Source organism: Cetorhinus maximus, chromosome 20 (genome assembly GCF_964194155.1).
Source record: "Cetorhinus maximus chromosome 20, sCetMax3.hap1.1, whole genome shotgun sequence".
In the NCBI taxonomy this organism is placed as follows: domain Eukaryota; kingdom Metazoa; phylum Chordata; class Chondrichthyes; order Lamniformes; family Cetorhinidae; genus Cetorhinus; species Cetorhinus maximus.
In genome coordinates, this window is record NC_135898.1 from 30,278,617 (window position 1) to 30,296,046 (window position 17,430).

The following is a 17,430-nucleotide window of genomic DNA, read 5'->3' on the forward strand; positions in this document are numbered from 1 at the left end:
GTCCCAATTTAAATAATTGCAGTAGTAAGCTGTTTTTTGAAAGTTTTATAATAAAGGAGGTTATTTATCATCCCACTCTTCCCCGGAGGTTTTAAAAAAAGCAACGTCGTACTCACTCACCTCACACTCCCACAAAGGTTAGATACAGATGAAGGAAAAGAACAACATGATTACAAAGTATAATTATCTTGTTGCTCTTTCATAGCTGGTTTCTTGCTTTTAGTTGAAGTAAATGCAGAGGATCCTAAGTAAGCAGCAAGACTTCTTGCAGTTGAATTTCCAGGAGGTTGGTTCTCAGGTGAATTTGAACCTGGAACAGGATGGGGAGAGTCCTTCTACCACTTTCCAGGTATGGTTGTTTATTACTTTGGCTGCATAATTGACTTGCAGCTGGTTCAATGGCTTCTTTGATGAACATTGAGGTAACTATGGGTGGAATTTTCCCAGAATTGCACTAAGTGCGGTAGTGGGCGGATAAAATGGAGTCCTATCCGCCAATGAAAATGGCGGGTTTTCATGCCCACCTTTAGCCCACCTCATTACTTATTCACTCCCGCAAAACAAGCCATTTCCATGGCGAGCGGGCTCTCATTTGCCCGCCTGCCATCACCGTACTGTTGTATCACGCCGGCTGCCATCTTTAAAGGGCAGCCACCAGCAAAGCACTCGTCACCACTAGCTCACCACCACTGTCCAGGAGACATGGCTAGCAAAGTAAAAAAGACTGAAGCCCCCCATTTCAACGACGGATCCCTCGAGCGACTGCTAGATGTGGTGGAGGCCTGCCGGGATGCGCTCTACCCCTGCTCTGGCTGCAGGATGGGCAGCAAAGTCACCAACCTGGCTTGGGAGGCAGTGGCAGCGGTGGTCAGCGAAAATGCCCTGCAGAGCAGGACCGCCACCCAATGCCGTAAAAGGATGAATGATCTCCTCACTTCCGCCAGGGTAAGTCACTCTTTTCATCACTCCAAACTCACATGCTCACAAATCCATCACACATCCACAGGGCTCTCACTCACTGCCAGTGCAAAGGACATCACCATTCACTCTTTCACGCACACCGTTATTGTCCTCATCACATCCATGGGACCACTCACCACCCACACAGGCCAGGCATACTTATCATCTGGCCTGGTAGGCGTCCTGATACATTTTCCCCATCTCTATCCTTGCAGGACAAACAGGCACACAACAGGAGGGAAAGGTGTAGGGATGCTGGAGATCAAAGTTCTGACAGAATTCAAAAACCGAGCCATCCGGCTAGCTGGCGATGACCAGGACCGGTCCTGTGCTGATGGTGAGGTTGGCACTGCTCTATCAGGCAATCATGCCATGGGTAATGTGTCCTCTTTCACAGGCCACTGCCATGCACTAATTATCTCCCCTTGCTATCGCAGGCACATCTGCCAAACAGCCGACAGAGTCCATGACCCAGGGCCTCCAGTCAAGCTCTGAAGAAACCTTTGAAGAGAAACCTGAAGGCACCCTCCCTGAAGTCCCATCACAGTGCTCACCCACACCGTCCAACAGCGCACCTTGGTGGGACCTAGCTTTAGAGTAGACTTGGGATCACAATCTGGTGAGCACATTGCACTGTCTGATCCACAGCAGGTGGAGGCAGGGACGTCCCAGGTGTCCTGCATTTGGAGGACTGCTAGGTGCCAGAATGTTGCTGAATCCGAGTCAGATGACGAGCCTCTGGACTCAGTCATGTCACAGTTCCTGGAGCTGCAAAGGCAAGATCAGGAACGTCAGGAAGGGATGTCTGCTGCACTCCTCAGATTGCAAGGCACGATGGAGGAGTCCATCTGTCTTCAGGCTGAGGTGGTTGTGCCAGCGTTGCAATGCACCAAGGTCAACGCTGGCAGGATGGCGGCCGCCTTGGAGACCTTGGTCCAGGACATCACTCCTGCACTGCTGCGCGGGCTTAACTCTATTGCTGATGCCAGAGTTGGCCTCCAACAGTGTGTACACGTGAGGGGTGCTGGGCAGCTCGATCTCAATCTAGTTACCCCATCCACTCACGGAGTCAGCCAGGGGCCCTCAGGCATCCTTGGGAGGGGAATCAGTAGGTGCACACTCCAGGGCCATCCATGGAGGTGACTCCACGAGTGACCAGTCCATCCTAATTCTATCTTCCTGTGACCTCCGCAGCTGCAGCTTTATAGGCTGAGAGGGTGCCACTGCCACACAGCAGGACCCCGAAAGCAGGCCGGGGCCCTCCAAGTCTCGGCCCTCCAGAGGACGTCTGCCAAAGTTATCACAGACAGGGCGTCACAGTCAACAGGCTGCCTCCACCTTTGCTGTGGATGTCTGGGGAGCATCAAATTGTAGCGGCAGGGTTAGGAAAGTTAGGTAAAAGTAGTTGCACAGCCTTGGCACGGGTGTTGATCACTTGTACATACTGTTCCACTATTGTCAATAAACTCCTAAGGATGTCTCCCTGCCTGTGGCTCCTTGTTATGATGAGCAGTGTTCTTGTCACTCAGATGAGAAACCTTTCTACACAAGATAAAAGGCAGGTGTCTCTTCCCTGTGCTCTGTGCAGCCTTCAGACCACAGTGATGGTCAAGCCTCACACTCCCTGGAAACATTACTGATGCCTGCACCTCGGCAGTGGTGGTCATCGCTGCCAGAATGTAGTGGGCAGGCTCACAGAGTTCTCTCATTCTCTGTGTGCTCTCAGCACCTTTAAAGTGGGGCTAGCCCCCATCACACCAGCATCTGTGAACAGCGATGCTGTGCACCAGCTCCTGAAGGGCTGAGGTGCTAAAGGCAGACACAGCATCAGATGTGTCTAAAGTTTCATGGCTGTGTCTCTGAGATGGCCCTGATCATGGAACGCAAGTGAGCTGTTCTTGGCCAGACAAGAGTCAGACATTCTCAGAGGCTATGTGAAGATCTATGGAGTGTCCTCACTACATGTCGTCATCATCCTCCTGCAACCGAGCAAATATTAGGGCCTCCACTGCATCTCCATGACAGAAGCATTCTCACAGGGGGTATTGGCGCTGCCATAAGCCTGACTGGAGTCAAACGTTCATAACTGCAATGTGAGGATCTATGGGGACACCTCACTGCATGTCGTCATCCTCCACAAATCTGGCAGCTATGAGGATCCCCCGAGCATGCCTCCCTCGTCTAGCCAGTGCATGAGCCTCAGCCCCGTTGTTGTCATCACTGAGGACCCCATCACTCTCATCTCCATTGGTGCCGTCCTCATCGGAGGAGACATGCAGCTCCTTCATCTCCTCCTCAACCAGCTCCTCTCCCCATTGCATCGCCAGGTTGTAAAGGGCGCAGCAGACCACGACGATGCATGACACCCTCTGCAGGCTGTATTGCAGGGCTCCACCAGACCAGTCCAGGCACCGGAACCACATCTTCAGCATCTCAGTGATCTGCTCCACCAAGTTGCGAGCTGCTGCATGAGCCTCATTATAGCATCACTCTGCTGCAGTCTGAGGCTGCCGCAGGGGTGTCATCAGCCATGACCTCTGCAGGTAGCCCTTGTCCCCAAGGAGCCAACCCTGCAGCCTCTGTGGACCCTGGAAGACTGCAGGAATCTGCGAGCAGCTCAGGATGTAGGCGTTGTGCACAGTCCATGGAAACTGTGCGCACACCTGCAAGATGCGTTTCTGGTGGTCACATACCAGCTGCACGTTCAGTGAGTGGAATCCCTTGCAGTTGATGAAGTCCACCAAGTGTGTCGACAGACCTGAGCACCGCATGAGTGCAGTTAATCGCACCCTGCACCTGTGGGAATCCCGAGATCAGGGCAAATTCAATGGCCCATGCATATTGGCTGTCCCAGACCCGGGTGAAATGCACAAAGTTGTGTGCCATGGATAAGATGGCATCCATGACCTCATGGATGCATTTGTGGGTGGTGGATTGTGAAATCCCGCAAAGGTCACCTGGGGAGCCCTGAAAGGAGCCAGTGGCATAGAAATTGAGTGCTGCTGTCACTTTTCCAGCCACTGGCAGTGGATGCCCTCCATGTCCTCTTGGTGCCAAGCCCTGCAGTAAGTAGCAGATGTGAGTTACCAGGTCCCTGGGTATGCGCAGTCATCGGTGACACTGGTTCTCAGTCATCTGCAGGAATGGCAGACAGGCGGTGCCTGTAGACCTTGGGCAGCGTTTGCAGGAGCCCCTGCTGCCCCTTCTTCATGAGGTTGCTGCTCCTGCCTTTGCACAGCCAGGAGCCACAGCCGCTTTCTCCTCAGTCTTCTACGGTCTCTGTAGGCCACCAGGCAAACAGCTAGGTCACCAGGATCCATGATCCTAACATGGTCCTCCTGTAGCATGAAAGAGAGAGAGAGATGTAGTTATCATGGCTGTACTTAGCACCTTTCCTGGCCCTGTGTGACCGCCCCTTAATGATTCCCGGAGAGTGCTGGTCACCCGATGGATGGCCAGAGATGAGTGCACTGCATGGTGCCCTGTCAACCTGCGACATGGGGGACACTGGTCCAAACCAGGATGCTGAGATTGCGAGGGGCTGTGAGCACCTCCAGCAGTGACTGCTTGCTACATGGCCAGCATTGGCGAGGAGATTGTACAACGTGTGCAGTCCAACTGCTCCGCAATCCAAGAAAGTGGTGGCAGACTCAAAGTCTTTGCTGGGGGGTGGGGGAGGGGTAAGATACGGAGCACTTGGTGGCCCTTTGGTGCATGGGCGGGCAGGTTAGGAGCCTGACCTTAATCGTATTACTGTGGCCGAGCCTGATCTGTCTCAGCTGAAGAGGCATGGTCAGTTTATACAGGTGTCCCTAATGCGTGGCCACTTCTCTCGCTTACCCTGCCCCCCATCTCAATTGCCTGTGCGTGGGATGCAGCACCAGGATAGCACCTAACCTCCCCGCTCCAACAGTCGCTTCAAAGGCTGGCCAGCACTTGCCCCTGGACAACCCCCCTCAGCAATCACCTCCAGGGTCAGGCATCAATTGCCCCCACCCCCGGTGCCCTTGAGGCCTGTAAACAACAGGCGAGCTGTGGAGAACACTGCTGCTCACTCACCTTAGTTCCCCCAAAGTTAAGACCGCAAGTGCATGTTGCCTGCGTGCTGTTGTGAAACACTTTGGCGTGCTTTCCTGCCAACGTGGACGGACAATATGGTGGGGTTCCAAGAGCCTGTCGGGATGGCTTTTTAATTATATGATGATGTGTTACGATTAGCTCCCCGCCGACCGAAAGCGGGAAACACAACCCGCTGCCGGCAGGCTGAGCGGTCGATCGCGACCTGCCTTCATACCGTCGTGAAACAGGTCGCATCATATTTTCCGTGCACGCCACCTAGGACACCCACTGCTAGAGGGCTTGGAGAATTCTGCTGCACGTCTCTGCAAATTGCTTTTGCTGTTTTGAAATGCTGCCAGGATACATAGCTGTTCTCATCATGTGACTTGTACAAGGCCAAAGTCCTGTGTCCAAAGAAGTTGATTACTGAATTTACTGAAGGGATCAATGTATGATAACGAAATTTGCTGATGACACCAAGAGAGGCAGGAAAGTAAGTTGTCAAGAGAAGGTAGAGAGCCTGCAAAAGTATATAGACATGTTAAGTGAGTGGGCAAAAATTTGGCAAGTGGACTATAATGTGGGAAAATGTGAACTTGTCCACTTTGGCAGGAAGAATAGAAAAGTATTATACTATTTAAATAGAGATAGCAAAATTCGGTGGTGCAGAGGGATCTGGGTGTCCTGGTACGTGAATCACAAAAAGTTAGCATGCAGTACAGCAAATAATTAGGAAGGCAAATGGAATGTTGGCATTAATTGCGAGGGGAATGGAATATAAAAGTAGGAAAGTTTTACCGCAGCTGTACAGGGCCTTGGTGAGACCACATCTAGAATACTGTGTACAGCTTTGGTCTCATTTGAATAACGATATAATTGTGTTAGAAGCAGTTCAGAGCAGTTTTACTTGATTCATTTCTGGGATAAAGGGCTTATTTTATGAAGAAAGATTGAACAGGTTGGGCCTATACCCATTGGAGTTTAGAAGAATGAGAGGTGATCATACTGAAACATAAAAGATCCTGAGGGGATTTGATAGGATAGATACGGGGAGGATGTTTCAGCTTGTGGGAGAGACTGGAACCAAAGGTCACAGTTTAAGAATAAGAGGTCTCCTGTTTAAGATGGAGATGAAGAGAAATCTTTTCTCTCAAAGGGTCATTAGTCTGTGGAATTATCTTCCCATAAAGCAGTGGAGGCTGGGTCATTGAATTTATTCAAGGCAGAGTTAGATTTTTGATAGACAAGGGAGTCAAGGGTAATGGGGGCAGACAGGCAAAGTGGAGTTGAGACACAACCAAGTCAGCCATGGTGTTATTGAATGGCGGAGCAGGATCGAAGAGCTGAATGGCCTACAGCTGCTCTTAAATTCCGTTTTCCTATGTCCTGTGTTCATATATTATCGTTTGACACTTTTAAATTCATCCTGCCTAGTTTGGATGAGGGGCCATCTTAATACAGGTCGGTGGGATCCATTTTACATTTGTCTAGCACACATTGAGTTTCTATGTTTCTTTTCTCCATCGTGAATTTCTGGCTGGCTGTGAATGTCCATACTCAGTTATGCATTTGCTTGAGATTCAGGACTGTCTGGATCAGCATGCCAAAAGCCACGTGATTTGCAGTGTAAGTAAAATTTGGAATATTCTTTCCCAAGTATATTGACAAAGCTTCAGGGATTAAAATGATCAGCTGATTAAACTTGGTTATGTGAGCTTTGATAAACTCCATACTAAAGAATAGGAGTCTGACCGCAAAATGTGATTGCTTTGTTTGTATCAATTTTTTTTCAAATAGACATGCATTTAATGTTAATATTAGATTTTTAAAAACATTTATATCAGATTGCTGGATATTCTGGCTGCAAGAAAGGATCGCAGAGGGCTGTCTGGGGAAGTCCTGATTGATGGAATTCCACAACCTTCAAATTTTAAATGCATATCTGGTTATGTTGTTCAGGTAAGAGCATTTATTTTTCTTTAATATTGGTACAGGGTAATTTTATGAGACTCTGTGCCTGGCATGGGATAGAAGTGGCACAATTAGAACTGTATCTTTAGAACTCAGTTTCCCACCAAGGTTAGGTGGTGTAGTGGTAATGTCACTGGACTAGTGTTAGGAAATAGAAATAGTTTAAGTAAGTTATATTGGTATTTGTGGGTGTTAGGAATGAGCTTTAGCTTTAAAGTTTAAGCTTGATTTGCATTTCTGTGTCTGTTAAGAAAGGTCAAAGTGAGTTTTAGTTTCACTTTAAAAAGGTGCCTGCATTTCTAATTAAGTTTTTTTTACGACTGTTGCAGCTAGGTTAAACAAACAAGAGTAGAAGAATTGGGCTGTTGCTTAGCAACAAGGGTCCAGAGAGGCAGGTCCCTCCCAGGTCACACACAGAAAAACTAAAGAAACAGCAGTCTTAAATTCAGTTTGAAGCCAGGACCCCAGAGAGACTGGACACTGGGAGAGGGAGCTGCAGATTTCCCAAAAGAACCAGAAGGTCTCAAGGCCAAAGGAGTGAGACAGAAACAGGGGAAAGTCCCAAGCAGACCTTCTAGTCAAAAGGAAGGACAGGAATCTGGAAATGATCCTGTTAATGAAGTTAGGAGTGAGGAGCAAAGAGAAAGACTCCAAGCTTCAGATTTAAAGAGGCAAAAGCTGCAGAAAGCAGATTTAAAGTGAGGACAGCTTGCAAGAGGCAAGAAGATCCAAAGAGATAACTGAAGGTCTATAACCCTTTGCTATGGGCATGTGAAGCAGTGATACTGTTGACAGCTGAGCTGGTGAGAGAGATTGCGTGGAAGACAGCTTGAATGTGTGTGGTGACACAGGGAAGAGGAACATCGGAAGGAGAGTTTGAAACCCTGGAAGGTGAACCCTTGTGAAAGGAGTCTGAGAGAAAGTGCTGGTTTGGGAGAAGATTCTAAGGCGAGGTCTTGGAGAGTGGAGATTGGAAACCCTGTGTGAAAGGCGGAGTGCAGTGAGACCGGTTGGCTCACGGTGTGACAAGCATCTAGGGGGAATTGAGGAGAGATCCATAGCATCTGGTTGAGGTGGCATCTGTCACTTGGTTTCAGAGTGTGGTGTGTCTGACCACAGGGTGCTTATTGGTTCACATGGACTGTGCACTTACTGTGAACATTAGAGTATAAGATAGTTTTTATAACTTGAGTCATCCTTACAAATCTGTATATTTCTGTAAAGGTATAGTTGTGGGTGAAGGAGTATTGTAATATAGTTAATCTTTTCTTGTTGAATAAATGTTTTATTCTTTTGTTAAAAGTTCATCAGCTGACTCCTGTGACTCTTCAGTAGCTACTTTCCACGTATCTAAACAAACAAATAAAAGTTAGGATCCATCAAGCTGGGTTCCATACTGGGATCAGGCTTGTCCAGGGGTAATCTCAGCTGGAACCGTAACACTAGTAATCCAGAGGCACAGGCTAATGCTGTTGGGCCAAGAGATACAAACCCCACCACAATAGCTGGTGGAATTTAAATTAATTTAATAAAGTCCGGAATTGAAAACTAGTCTCAGTAATAGTGACTATGAAATTATCAGATTGTTGTAAAAAACCCATCAGGTTCACTAATCTCCTTTAGGGAGAAAATCTGCCATCCTTCCCAGGTCTTGCCCATGTGTGACTCCAGATCCACAGCAATGTGGTTGACTCTTAACAGCCCTCTGAAATGCCTGCAAGCCACTCAGTTCAAGAGCAATTAGGGATGGGAAACTGTAATGGAATCTGTGCTTTCAAAGCTTGTAGTTTTTGAGGCAGATCATAACTGAAAAAGGGAAACTGACCCTCCCTGTTTCTAAGGAAATAAACTGAAACTGAATTTGGAAACCAAAACTTCTGGGCAGACTAAAATTGGTTGTGGCTATCTAAAGGGACATAGAGCCATCCAAGCTTGGTGGTAGCAGTTGATGAGTCCAATAGTGCAATACAGGCAAGCTGAAGAAGACAGAGACCAGATCCAGAAGCTGAGAGTAAGTTGCTGCAGCTGTTTCTGTTACTTGAAGATAACATTGTTTGATCTACACCATCAGACTGAGTTGAGGAGTTTCTGCAAACATGTGGCATTTTTGGTGAAGACCATGTCTGTGAAACTTGGGTTGGTTGCGCACTGCTGTCGTCTGGGATCAGGCTGGCTCCTAGAAAAAGAAACTGCAATTCTTTCTGAGGAAGGCAGAGTTTTGAAGGACTTTGTGACTGAGTTTGATAACCGATATACTGTGTAGGGACTGCTGATACAATTTGTAAGATCTGTCTTAGTTGTTTCTGCCATTTAATGTGTAATCTATAGTTTATAATCAATCGCAATTAGTCTGTTGTTAGAGTATAGGAGGTTATCTAAGGTAGTATTTAGTGCTTGCTTTGTTTGAGTCTTGTATAGTAAAAATTCTTCTGTTATAGACAGTGGAATCTTGATGCTTCATTCTTTGAGTAAAAAAACTTGAGATTTCGGTTTCCTTTAATTTAAAAAAAACAGTTGCTGGTCTCTACTGAGATCATTACACAACAAATGCTGGCTTTGCCAGTGAGGCCCACATCCCATGAATGTATAGTAGCTAAATTTGCTGATGACACCAAGATAGGTAGGAAAGTAAGTTGTGAGACGCCAAGCTGGGCTTACAAAACTGCCATCATTTATCATATCATCGCAGAAGCAGCCACCTGCAAAAAAATCTCCGGGCAACATCTGTAATCTGGATTGCAGATTGGAGCAGCTGGGATTGTTTTCCTTAGAGTAAAGAAGGCTAAGGGGAGACCTAATGAAGATATTCGAGATTATGAGGGGCTTTGATAAAATAAGTAGAGAAAAACTGTTTCCTCTGGCAAATGCGTTGGTTACCGGAGGTCATAGATTTTAAAGAACAGGCAGCCACTCTGCTTGCCAGAAGTGCGTCAATTGTTGAAACCTTCAAGGAGCTGTGTGTTTCCATTTTAATATTGATTCTATTTTGAACCGCAGTTGGTCTGGTTTCACAGAGCCAGGTGGGGCAAGAGTGTTTTATCCAGGTGCATCAAGTTTATCTGTAAGTCCATTCATCCTCCTCCTCCTCCCAGTAATCTGTCTACTTCATCTCCCTGCACCCCCCTCGCCACCTTTTGATCAGTCCCCTTGCAACAGATCAGATCCCATTAATAACATCTCTCTCCCCACCCCACCCATTAAACCCCTGACAGTGATTTCTCCCTACCTGTTGCTTTGAGACATCCTTCTGGTGCAGATTTGTTGGCCTTGCTGGCTGTTGGGTTGGAAACATGGAGAAAAAAATTCATGCAAGATGTTCAGGAACCCCATACTTTCTGATTTGTCATCCATTACCCCACCCCACACAGATTACATCTGCAGGATAATATCAGGGCCTATGATTCTATGATCAGCAGTGTTGGCCAAATTCTATGTGCACAGCATCCCAGAGTCTCCAAGGTCACTTATGTGCTGCACATTCAATAGTTTTGCTCTGCAAAGAGGACTAATCATGGAAGAACATTTGATGAAAATGTGTGCAGGAATAAAGCATTGAAAATGAAGAAGCATGGGTTAATAAATGATAGCCAGAGTAGCTATTTTAAAGGTAAATCACAAACTTGAGTGCGTTCTTTGATGAAGTAACGAGAGGGTTGATAAGGGTAGTGTAGTTGATGTTGTGTATACAGACTTTCAATAAGTGTTTCACATTCCAAAAGTCCCACATAATAGACTTATTTGCAAAATTGAAGCCCATAGGATTAAAAGATCAGTGGCAGCATGGATACAAAACCAGCTAAGAGACAGAAAACATAGAATAACAGTAAACAGTTATTTTTGCAGACTGGAAGGAAGCATACAGTGGTGTTCCCCCAGGGCTTGATATTTTGATCATTGCTATTTTTTCCTAAATATTTATCACCTAGATTTGGTATAAGGGCACAATTTCAAAATTTGCAAATGACACAAAATTTGGAAATGTAGTAAACAATGAGGAGGACTGAGACACACAGGCGATGAGCAGACAGAAGGCAGATAAAATATAATGCAACAAAGTGAGAAATGATATATTTTGGGAGGGAGCATCAGCAGAGGCAATATAGACATTTAAAGAAGGTGCAGGAATAGCGAGGCCTGAGCGTTCACACACAAATTTTTGAAGGTGGAAGGGTAAAATGAAAAAGCTGCTAAAACAAGCATGTGGGATCCTTGGATTTATCCATAGAAGTAATTTTAACATAATCCAACCATCTGAAACTGGTGGGATCAGGGCAAAACTAGTTTCCTAAAGAGTTGGTTAATTTTAAATCATTCCCAGTATTGTACAAAAGCAAGGAGGTTGAGCTAAATCTTTATAAATCATTGGTTAGGCCTCAGTTGGTGCATTGTGTGCAATTCTGGGAACTGCACTTTAGAAAGGATGTCTTGGCCATGGAGAGAGTGAAGAAGAGATTTTCTAAAATGTACCAAAGATGATGATTTATCAGGAAAGATTAAGAGAAGCTGGTATTGTTTTCCTTAGAGCAGAGAAGGTTAGGGGGAAATCTGGTAGAGGTAATCAAAATTTTGAGTGGTTTTAATTGTGTAAATAAAAATAAACCGTTTGCACTAGTGCGGGGCTCAGTAACTGGAGGATACAGATTTAAGCTGTGATTTTCGCTCCCGGTGCACAGTCAGGAAAATTCCAGGCTCGGTGCACCTGCCTTCGGAGAAACAGCCCCAAATAACGGGATCTTCATTTGAGGAGGGGTGGGGGCTGGTGCATGCAAAAGTCAGGTCTGCTGCTTCTGGGAACAGTTCAGAGGCAGCCACAACATGGCTGTTTAAAAGGACCACCTCAGTGCTCTGGGACTTGGTACCAGTTGCAATAAAAGCAGTTAGGCCCTCTAATGCTCACCCATCACACACCCTCACTCCCACCCACTCCCTACGCCACCTCCATGCCAACACATGCCCCACCCACTCCTTCAATGGCCCCTTATACCTTCCATGCCAATCTATGCACGTCTACCCATGCACATGGCCCCTTATAGCCCGTATGCCAACTCATTCCAACCCATGAAACCCCACATCCCCATGGCCACTGATAATCCTTACGCCAAATGAGTGCCATCTCATGCTCCTGCCACTGACCATCCTTTGCTCTTACACCCTTCATGTCAACTAACCCCGTATCCACCATGAGCAGACCTCGGGAGCCATGCTGAGATAAAATAAAGTTCTAAGTATCTATTACAAACTACGTTCTATTAAAAAAAGCACTCTCATTGATAAAAGTCCATTCAATACATTTAAATCCATTTATGTTCTTAATCCATTATAAAAAAAACAAACATTTGTATTTATAGCCCCACATCAAAGACATCTACTCCTTTAATAACCTCTTGGAGCTGTCAATCATACTGTAAACTTACATTTCCCCCATTGTGATGATGACAGGTTGTGGAAGCAGTCAAGCAGCAATAATAGCATAATGAATAGTCGTTTGGTAGTATAGAATTTAAGTATTGCTGAAAAAAGAGACATGCTGTTGAAGCTTTTCATCTTGCAATCATCAGGACAGTTCGCAAGAATACATGGCAAAAGGAATAACAATTTATACTACTTGAGAAGAGAGGGTTTATTGGTTGGCAAGTGAAATCTGATTGGTAGAGGCATTGCCATGGAGAATGCATTGGGGAACAGTTCGCAACAAGCGAAGTACAGACCATACCCAACAGTCCATGCTTGCAAAACTCAAAACATAGGGAGGAATCGTCCCAAAAATCGACAAACTCTGATATCTGGCGGGGAAAGCATTGCTTGACCCGCTGACGGCACTAGCAGCTTTTTTCACCGCATTGTGGGGAATTTCGTTTTAAAAATGCAGAGGCACGGGTTTCACTTCGAATCGCTGGCGGGCCAGACTCTGATTTGCCCGCCCCACTGAGACATCAGGCCTTCAGTAATCCAAGTACCACATTAAAGGGCACCACTACTCAGAGCTAGCACTCTCTAAGGAATCGAAAGCTGGTGGAAGGTCATGGCTGCCAAAGGGAGTAAACACGCTGTCCCCAAGTTTAGTGACGCCTCCCTTGAGCATCGACTGGAAACAGTGGATGCCTGCTGCGAAGTCACCTATCCCTGCTCTGGGTGAAGACCAGTAAGCAAGGCGACAAATCCAGCATGGGATGCGTTGGCAGTGGTCAGCACCAACTCCCTGCAAAAGAGTACAGCCACCCAGTATTAAAAGAGGATGAGTGATCTCCTTCCGTTCCGCCAGGGTAAGTCACTCTTCTCATCACTCTCAACTCACAAACTCGCAAACCCATCACCATCCACAGGGATCTCACTTGCCACAAGTTCAAGGGACATCATCATTCACTCTCTCACACACCTTCATCTGCCCTGCGGATCGTGTCCTCATCCTCTTCATGGCAGCACTCAGCACCTGCACATGCCAGGCATCCTTTTCATCTGGCCTGGCAGGCATCCTGCTTACATTTTCTCCATCTGTATTCATGCAGGGCAAGCTGGCACACAACAAAAGTGAGAGGTCGCAGACTGGTGGAGGAATGCCTAACATCAAGGTGCTCACAGGCTTTGAAGATAGAGCCATCCAACTGGCCGATGATGAACTGGACTGTTTCTGTGCTGATGGTTCGATCAGTGGTGCTCAACCAAGTGACGATCCAGCAGTGCAACATCCATCAGACAACCATGCTCCGAGTGAGTTCCTCTGTTCTGCAATCCCCCGCCATGCACTAATTACCTCTCCTTGCTTTCGCAGGCACATTTTTGAAGCAGCCAGTGGGGTCCACAGGCCAGGTCCTCGACTCAAGCCCCGAAGACAATTTGGAAGAGGAATCTGATGACACCCTAACTGAAGACCCGTCGCAGTGCTTGCCCACACCCTCCAGAAGTGCAGAGACATACACCTCAGTGGGGCTTAGTTCTAAAGTAGCCTCAGGGTCACAATCTGGTGGGCACATTGCACTGTCTGATCCACAGCAGGTGGAGGCAGGTACTTACCAGGTTTCTGGCACTCAGAGGACTGCTGGAGGCCAGAAATCTGCTGAGTCCGGTTCAGATGAGGAGTCTTTGGGCTCAGCAATACCTCAGTTGCTGGAGCTCCAAAGGCAAGCACGGGAACATCGGGTAGGGATATCCGCTGCACTCCTCAGATTGCATTGCAAAGCCTATCTGCCTTCAGTCTGAGGTGATAGTGCCGGCATGCCATCGGACCAAGGTCAACACAGTTAGAATGGCAGCTGCCATGGAGACCTTGGTCCAGCACTTGCAGGCATCCATCAGTGTCAACGTGAGAGGGGGGCGGAGCATCCCAAGCTCACTCCAGCTGCCCCTTCCTCTTAAGGAGTCAGCCCGGGACCCTCGTGCACCCATAGGGATGAAGATCAGTGGGTGTGCAACCCAGGGCCATTCACCCAGGTGAATCCGGAAGTGTCCGACCGATCCAAATTTTCTCTTTCTGTGACCCCAGCAGCTCCAGCTGCACAGGCCAAGGAGGGTGGAACTGCTACACAGTAGGACCCCGAAAGCAGGCTGGGCCTTCCAGGTCTCGGCCCTCCAGAGGATGCCCGTCAAGGCCATCACAAACAACAGGGCGTATCAATCAGCAGGCCACCTCCACCTCCGCTGTGGATGTCGGTTGAGAACCAAGGTGTAGCCACAGGTTAGAAATGTCAAGAAGATGTAACTCTTTCGAGTTATCAACAGATCGCATGTAACTCTTTCGAGTACATTCAGAGTTCTTGGTTTCCGGGAGTGGGACATGAACCCACAACCTTCTGATTCAAAGGCGAGGGTGCTATGAACTGAGCCACAGCTGACACCTCTGTCAAGAAGATGTATCTCTTTCGAGTTATCAACAGTCACAGATTGTAACTCTTTCGAGCTTATTCACAGTTCTTGGTTTCCGGGAGTGGGACATGAACCCACAACCTTCTGATTCAAAGGCGAGGGTGCTATGAACTGAGCCACAGCTGACAATTCCCAAAAAACTCTTTCGAGTACATTCACAGTTCTTGGTTTTTTTTTCCGGGAGTGGGACACGAACCCACAACCTTCTGATTCAAAGGCAAGGGTGCTATGAACTGAGCCACAGCTGACACCTCTGTCAAGAAGATGTAACTCTTTCGAGTACATTCACAGTTCTTAGTTTCCGGGAGTAGGGACATGAACCCACAACCTTCTGATTGAAAGGCAAGGGTGCTATGAACTGAGCCACAGCTGACAACTCCCAAAAAACTCTTTCGAGTACATTCACAGTTCTTGGTTTTTTTTTTTTCCGGGAGTGGGACATGAACCCACAACCTTCTGATTCAAAGGCGAGGGTGCTATGAACTGAGCCACAGCTGACACCTCTGTTAAGAAGATGTAACTCTTTTGAGTCAAAACAATAAACTAAATTAACAAAAACAAGGGAGAAATCAAGCACAGCCCCTAAGTCAGGTCAGCTATAAAATCAAGGAAAAACTTTAAAGGAACCTTACAAACATCAAACTAAGATGTGATTAAAGGGGTCAACAAAACACCCCAGTCCCCGCGGTGCCCACCGGGCACGGAAGGCCTCGATGGTGCCGGCAGACACCGCGTGCTCCCTTTCCAGGGACATCCGGCCGCGAACGTAGCCGCGGAAGAGGGACAAACAATCGGGCGGGACTCCCCCGTCGATCGCCCGCTGCCTGGACCTGTTGATGGCCAATTTGGCCAGGCCCAGGAGCAGGTTCACGAGGAGGTCCTCCTCCTTCCCGACCCCTTCCACACCGGGTGTCCGTAGATCAGGAGCGTGGGACTGAAGTGCAAACAAAATAGTAATAAAAGATTTTTTAAATAACTAAAAAGGGAGTGCAGCCTAAGACACCCTACATATGCATGGTCCACGGACTCCACAAGACCGCAAAAAGGGCATGTGTCCTGGGAGTCCGTGAACCTAAACATCCTCCTATTGTAGGGGACTGCTGCATGCAACACCCTCCAACCCAGGTCCCCGATAGAAAGGGGGAGAACTCCTCCGTAGAGGGCCTCCCATCAGGGGCCTCCGCCGCCGGACGGCAACAAGGCACACCAGGGCGTGTCCGGGCGGCGGACCAGGGCGAGAAAATGGAAGGTGTGCAGCAGCAGTCCGTACAGAAAACCCCTCCGCACCGTGCCAAATGGCACGGAGGGCATGTCCCCGAGGCGGCTCATATTATTGCGGGGCACTGGCACCCGAGGGAGGGTTCGGGGCTTGGGGCCAATGTGGAATTCCGTCCGAACAGGGGAACGTTCAGCCGGAAGATCACCGCGCACCTGGGCCACCTCGAGACCTAAAATGACATCGGGTCTGAGCACGACCGTCCTTAGGTCTTGGATGGCATCGGCTGCGACCTGGACACTCACTGACGCGCGGCGCGCCAACTCCTGCGGGAGCATCCAGCCCAGTCCTCCGCCACCCAGCACGTCCCCGATCCTGGTCACCCCGGCAGCCACAGCCGTCCTCTCCGCCAGCCACTGAAAGGGACGGAGGGGCGGATTCCTGAGCAGCGGCTCTCTGACGATAGCCGCTACTCCTGACGGGGGAGAGCTGCGTCGTGAGGCGACCACGTTCCAGACTTTGATCAGGTCCTGGTAAAAGACGGGCAACGCCTGGAAGGAGCCACCAAGGCCCCTCTGCTCTATAAACAGGAGCTGCATGTCATAATTCAGGCCGTGCACCTGGCGGAAGAAATACGTTGCCAGGGCACGCCATCTCGGAGGAGGCTCGACGTAAAGGTATCGCTGCAGGGTCTGAAGACGGAAAGTCGCCACCTGTGTGCGTAAGCACACCAGCGCCTGACCGCCCTCCCTACAAGAAGATGTAGTTGCACAACCTGGGGACGGGTGTTAACCACTTGTACTTCATGTTGACCATTGTAAGTACACTCCCAAGAATGTCTCCTTGTCAATGGATCCTTGTTATGTTGAGCAGTGTTTGTGTCAGTCAGATGTGAAACCTTGTTTCATGCATCTCCCCTGTGCAGAATGTAACCTTTTGAGCGCAGTGATTGTCTGGCTTCAAAGTCACTGTCCAGATTAGTGATACATGCACCTCCATGTGACTTGTGTTTGCTGCAAGAATCTTGTACCCAAGCATCACTGGGCTCTGTGATGTTCTCTGTGTGCTCTCAGCACCTTTGAGGCAGGGCTGCCCCCCGCCGACCCCCATCTCAACACCATTCCTGACAGGTGAAGGCGTAGTGTTGAAGGGAACACGTGACGAACACTGCCAAAGGATGAAATTGTCTTAAAGTCCATGTAGCCGCTGTTTCTCAGCAGTGTCTTGATGATATGACCCTCTTCACAGAGCATATGTGCACTACCCTCAACCAGACAGGTGTCTGAAGCTCCCAGATGCAATGTGGAGATCACAGGAGTGTCCTCACTGCATCATCATCGTCATCGTCCTCCTGGAATCTTGTG

At 48.2% G+C, this 17,430-nt stretch overlaps 1 protein-coding gene across 1 annotated transcript in view; it reads left to right on the top strand.

Moving 5' to 3' along the window:
- Positions 1–232: 232 nt before the first annotated feature.
- The window catches only part of LOC144694763 (broad substrate specificity ATP-binding cassette transporter ABCG2-like), a 165,145-nt gene continuing 147,947 nt past the window's right edge, over positions 233–17,430 (top strand). The window contains exons 1-2 of the mRNA XM_078565338.1: positions 233–349; positions 6,841–6,978. Coding sequence (XP_078421464.1) covers positions 233–349; positions 6,841–6,978 — 255 coding nt within the window. The remainder of the gene's footprint in view (positions 350–6,840; positions 6,979–17,430) is intronic.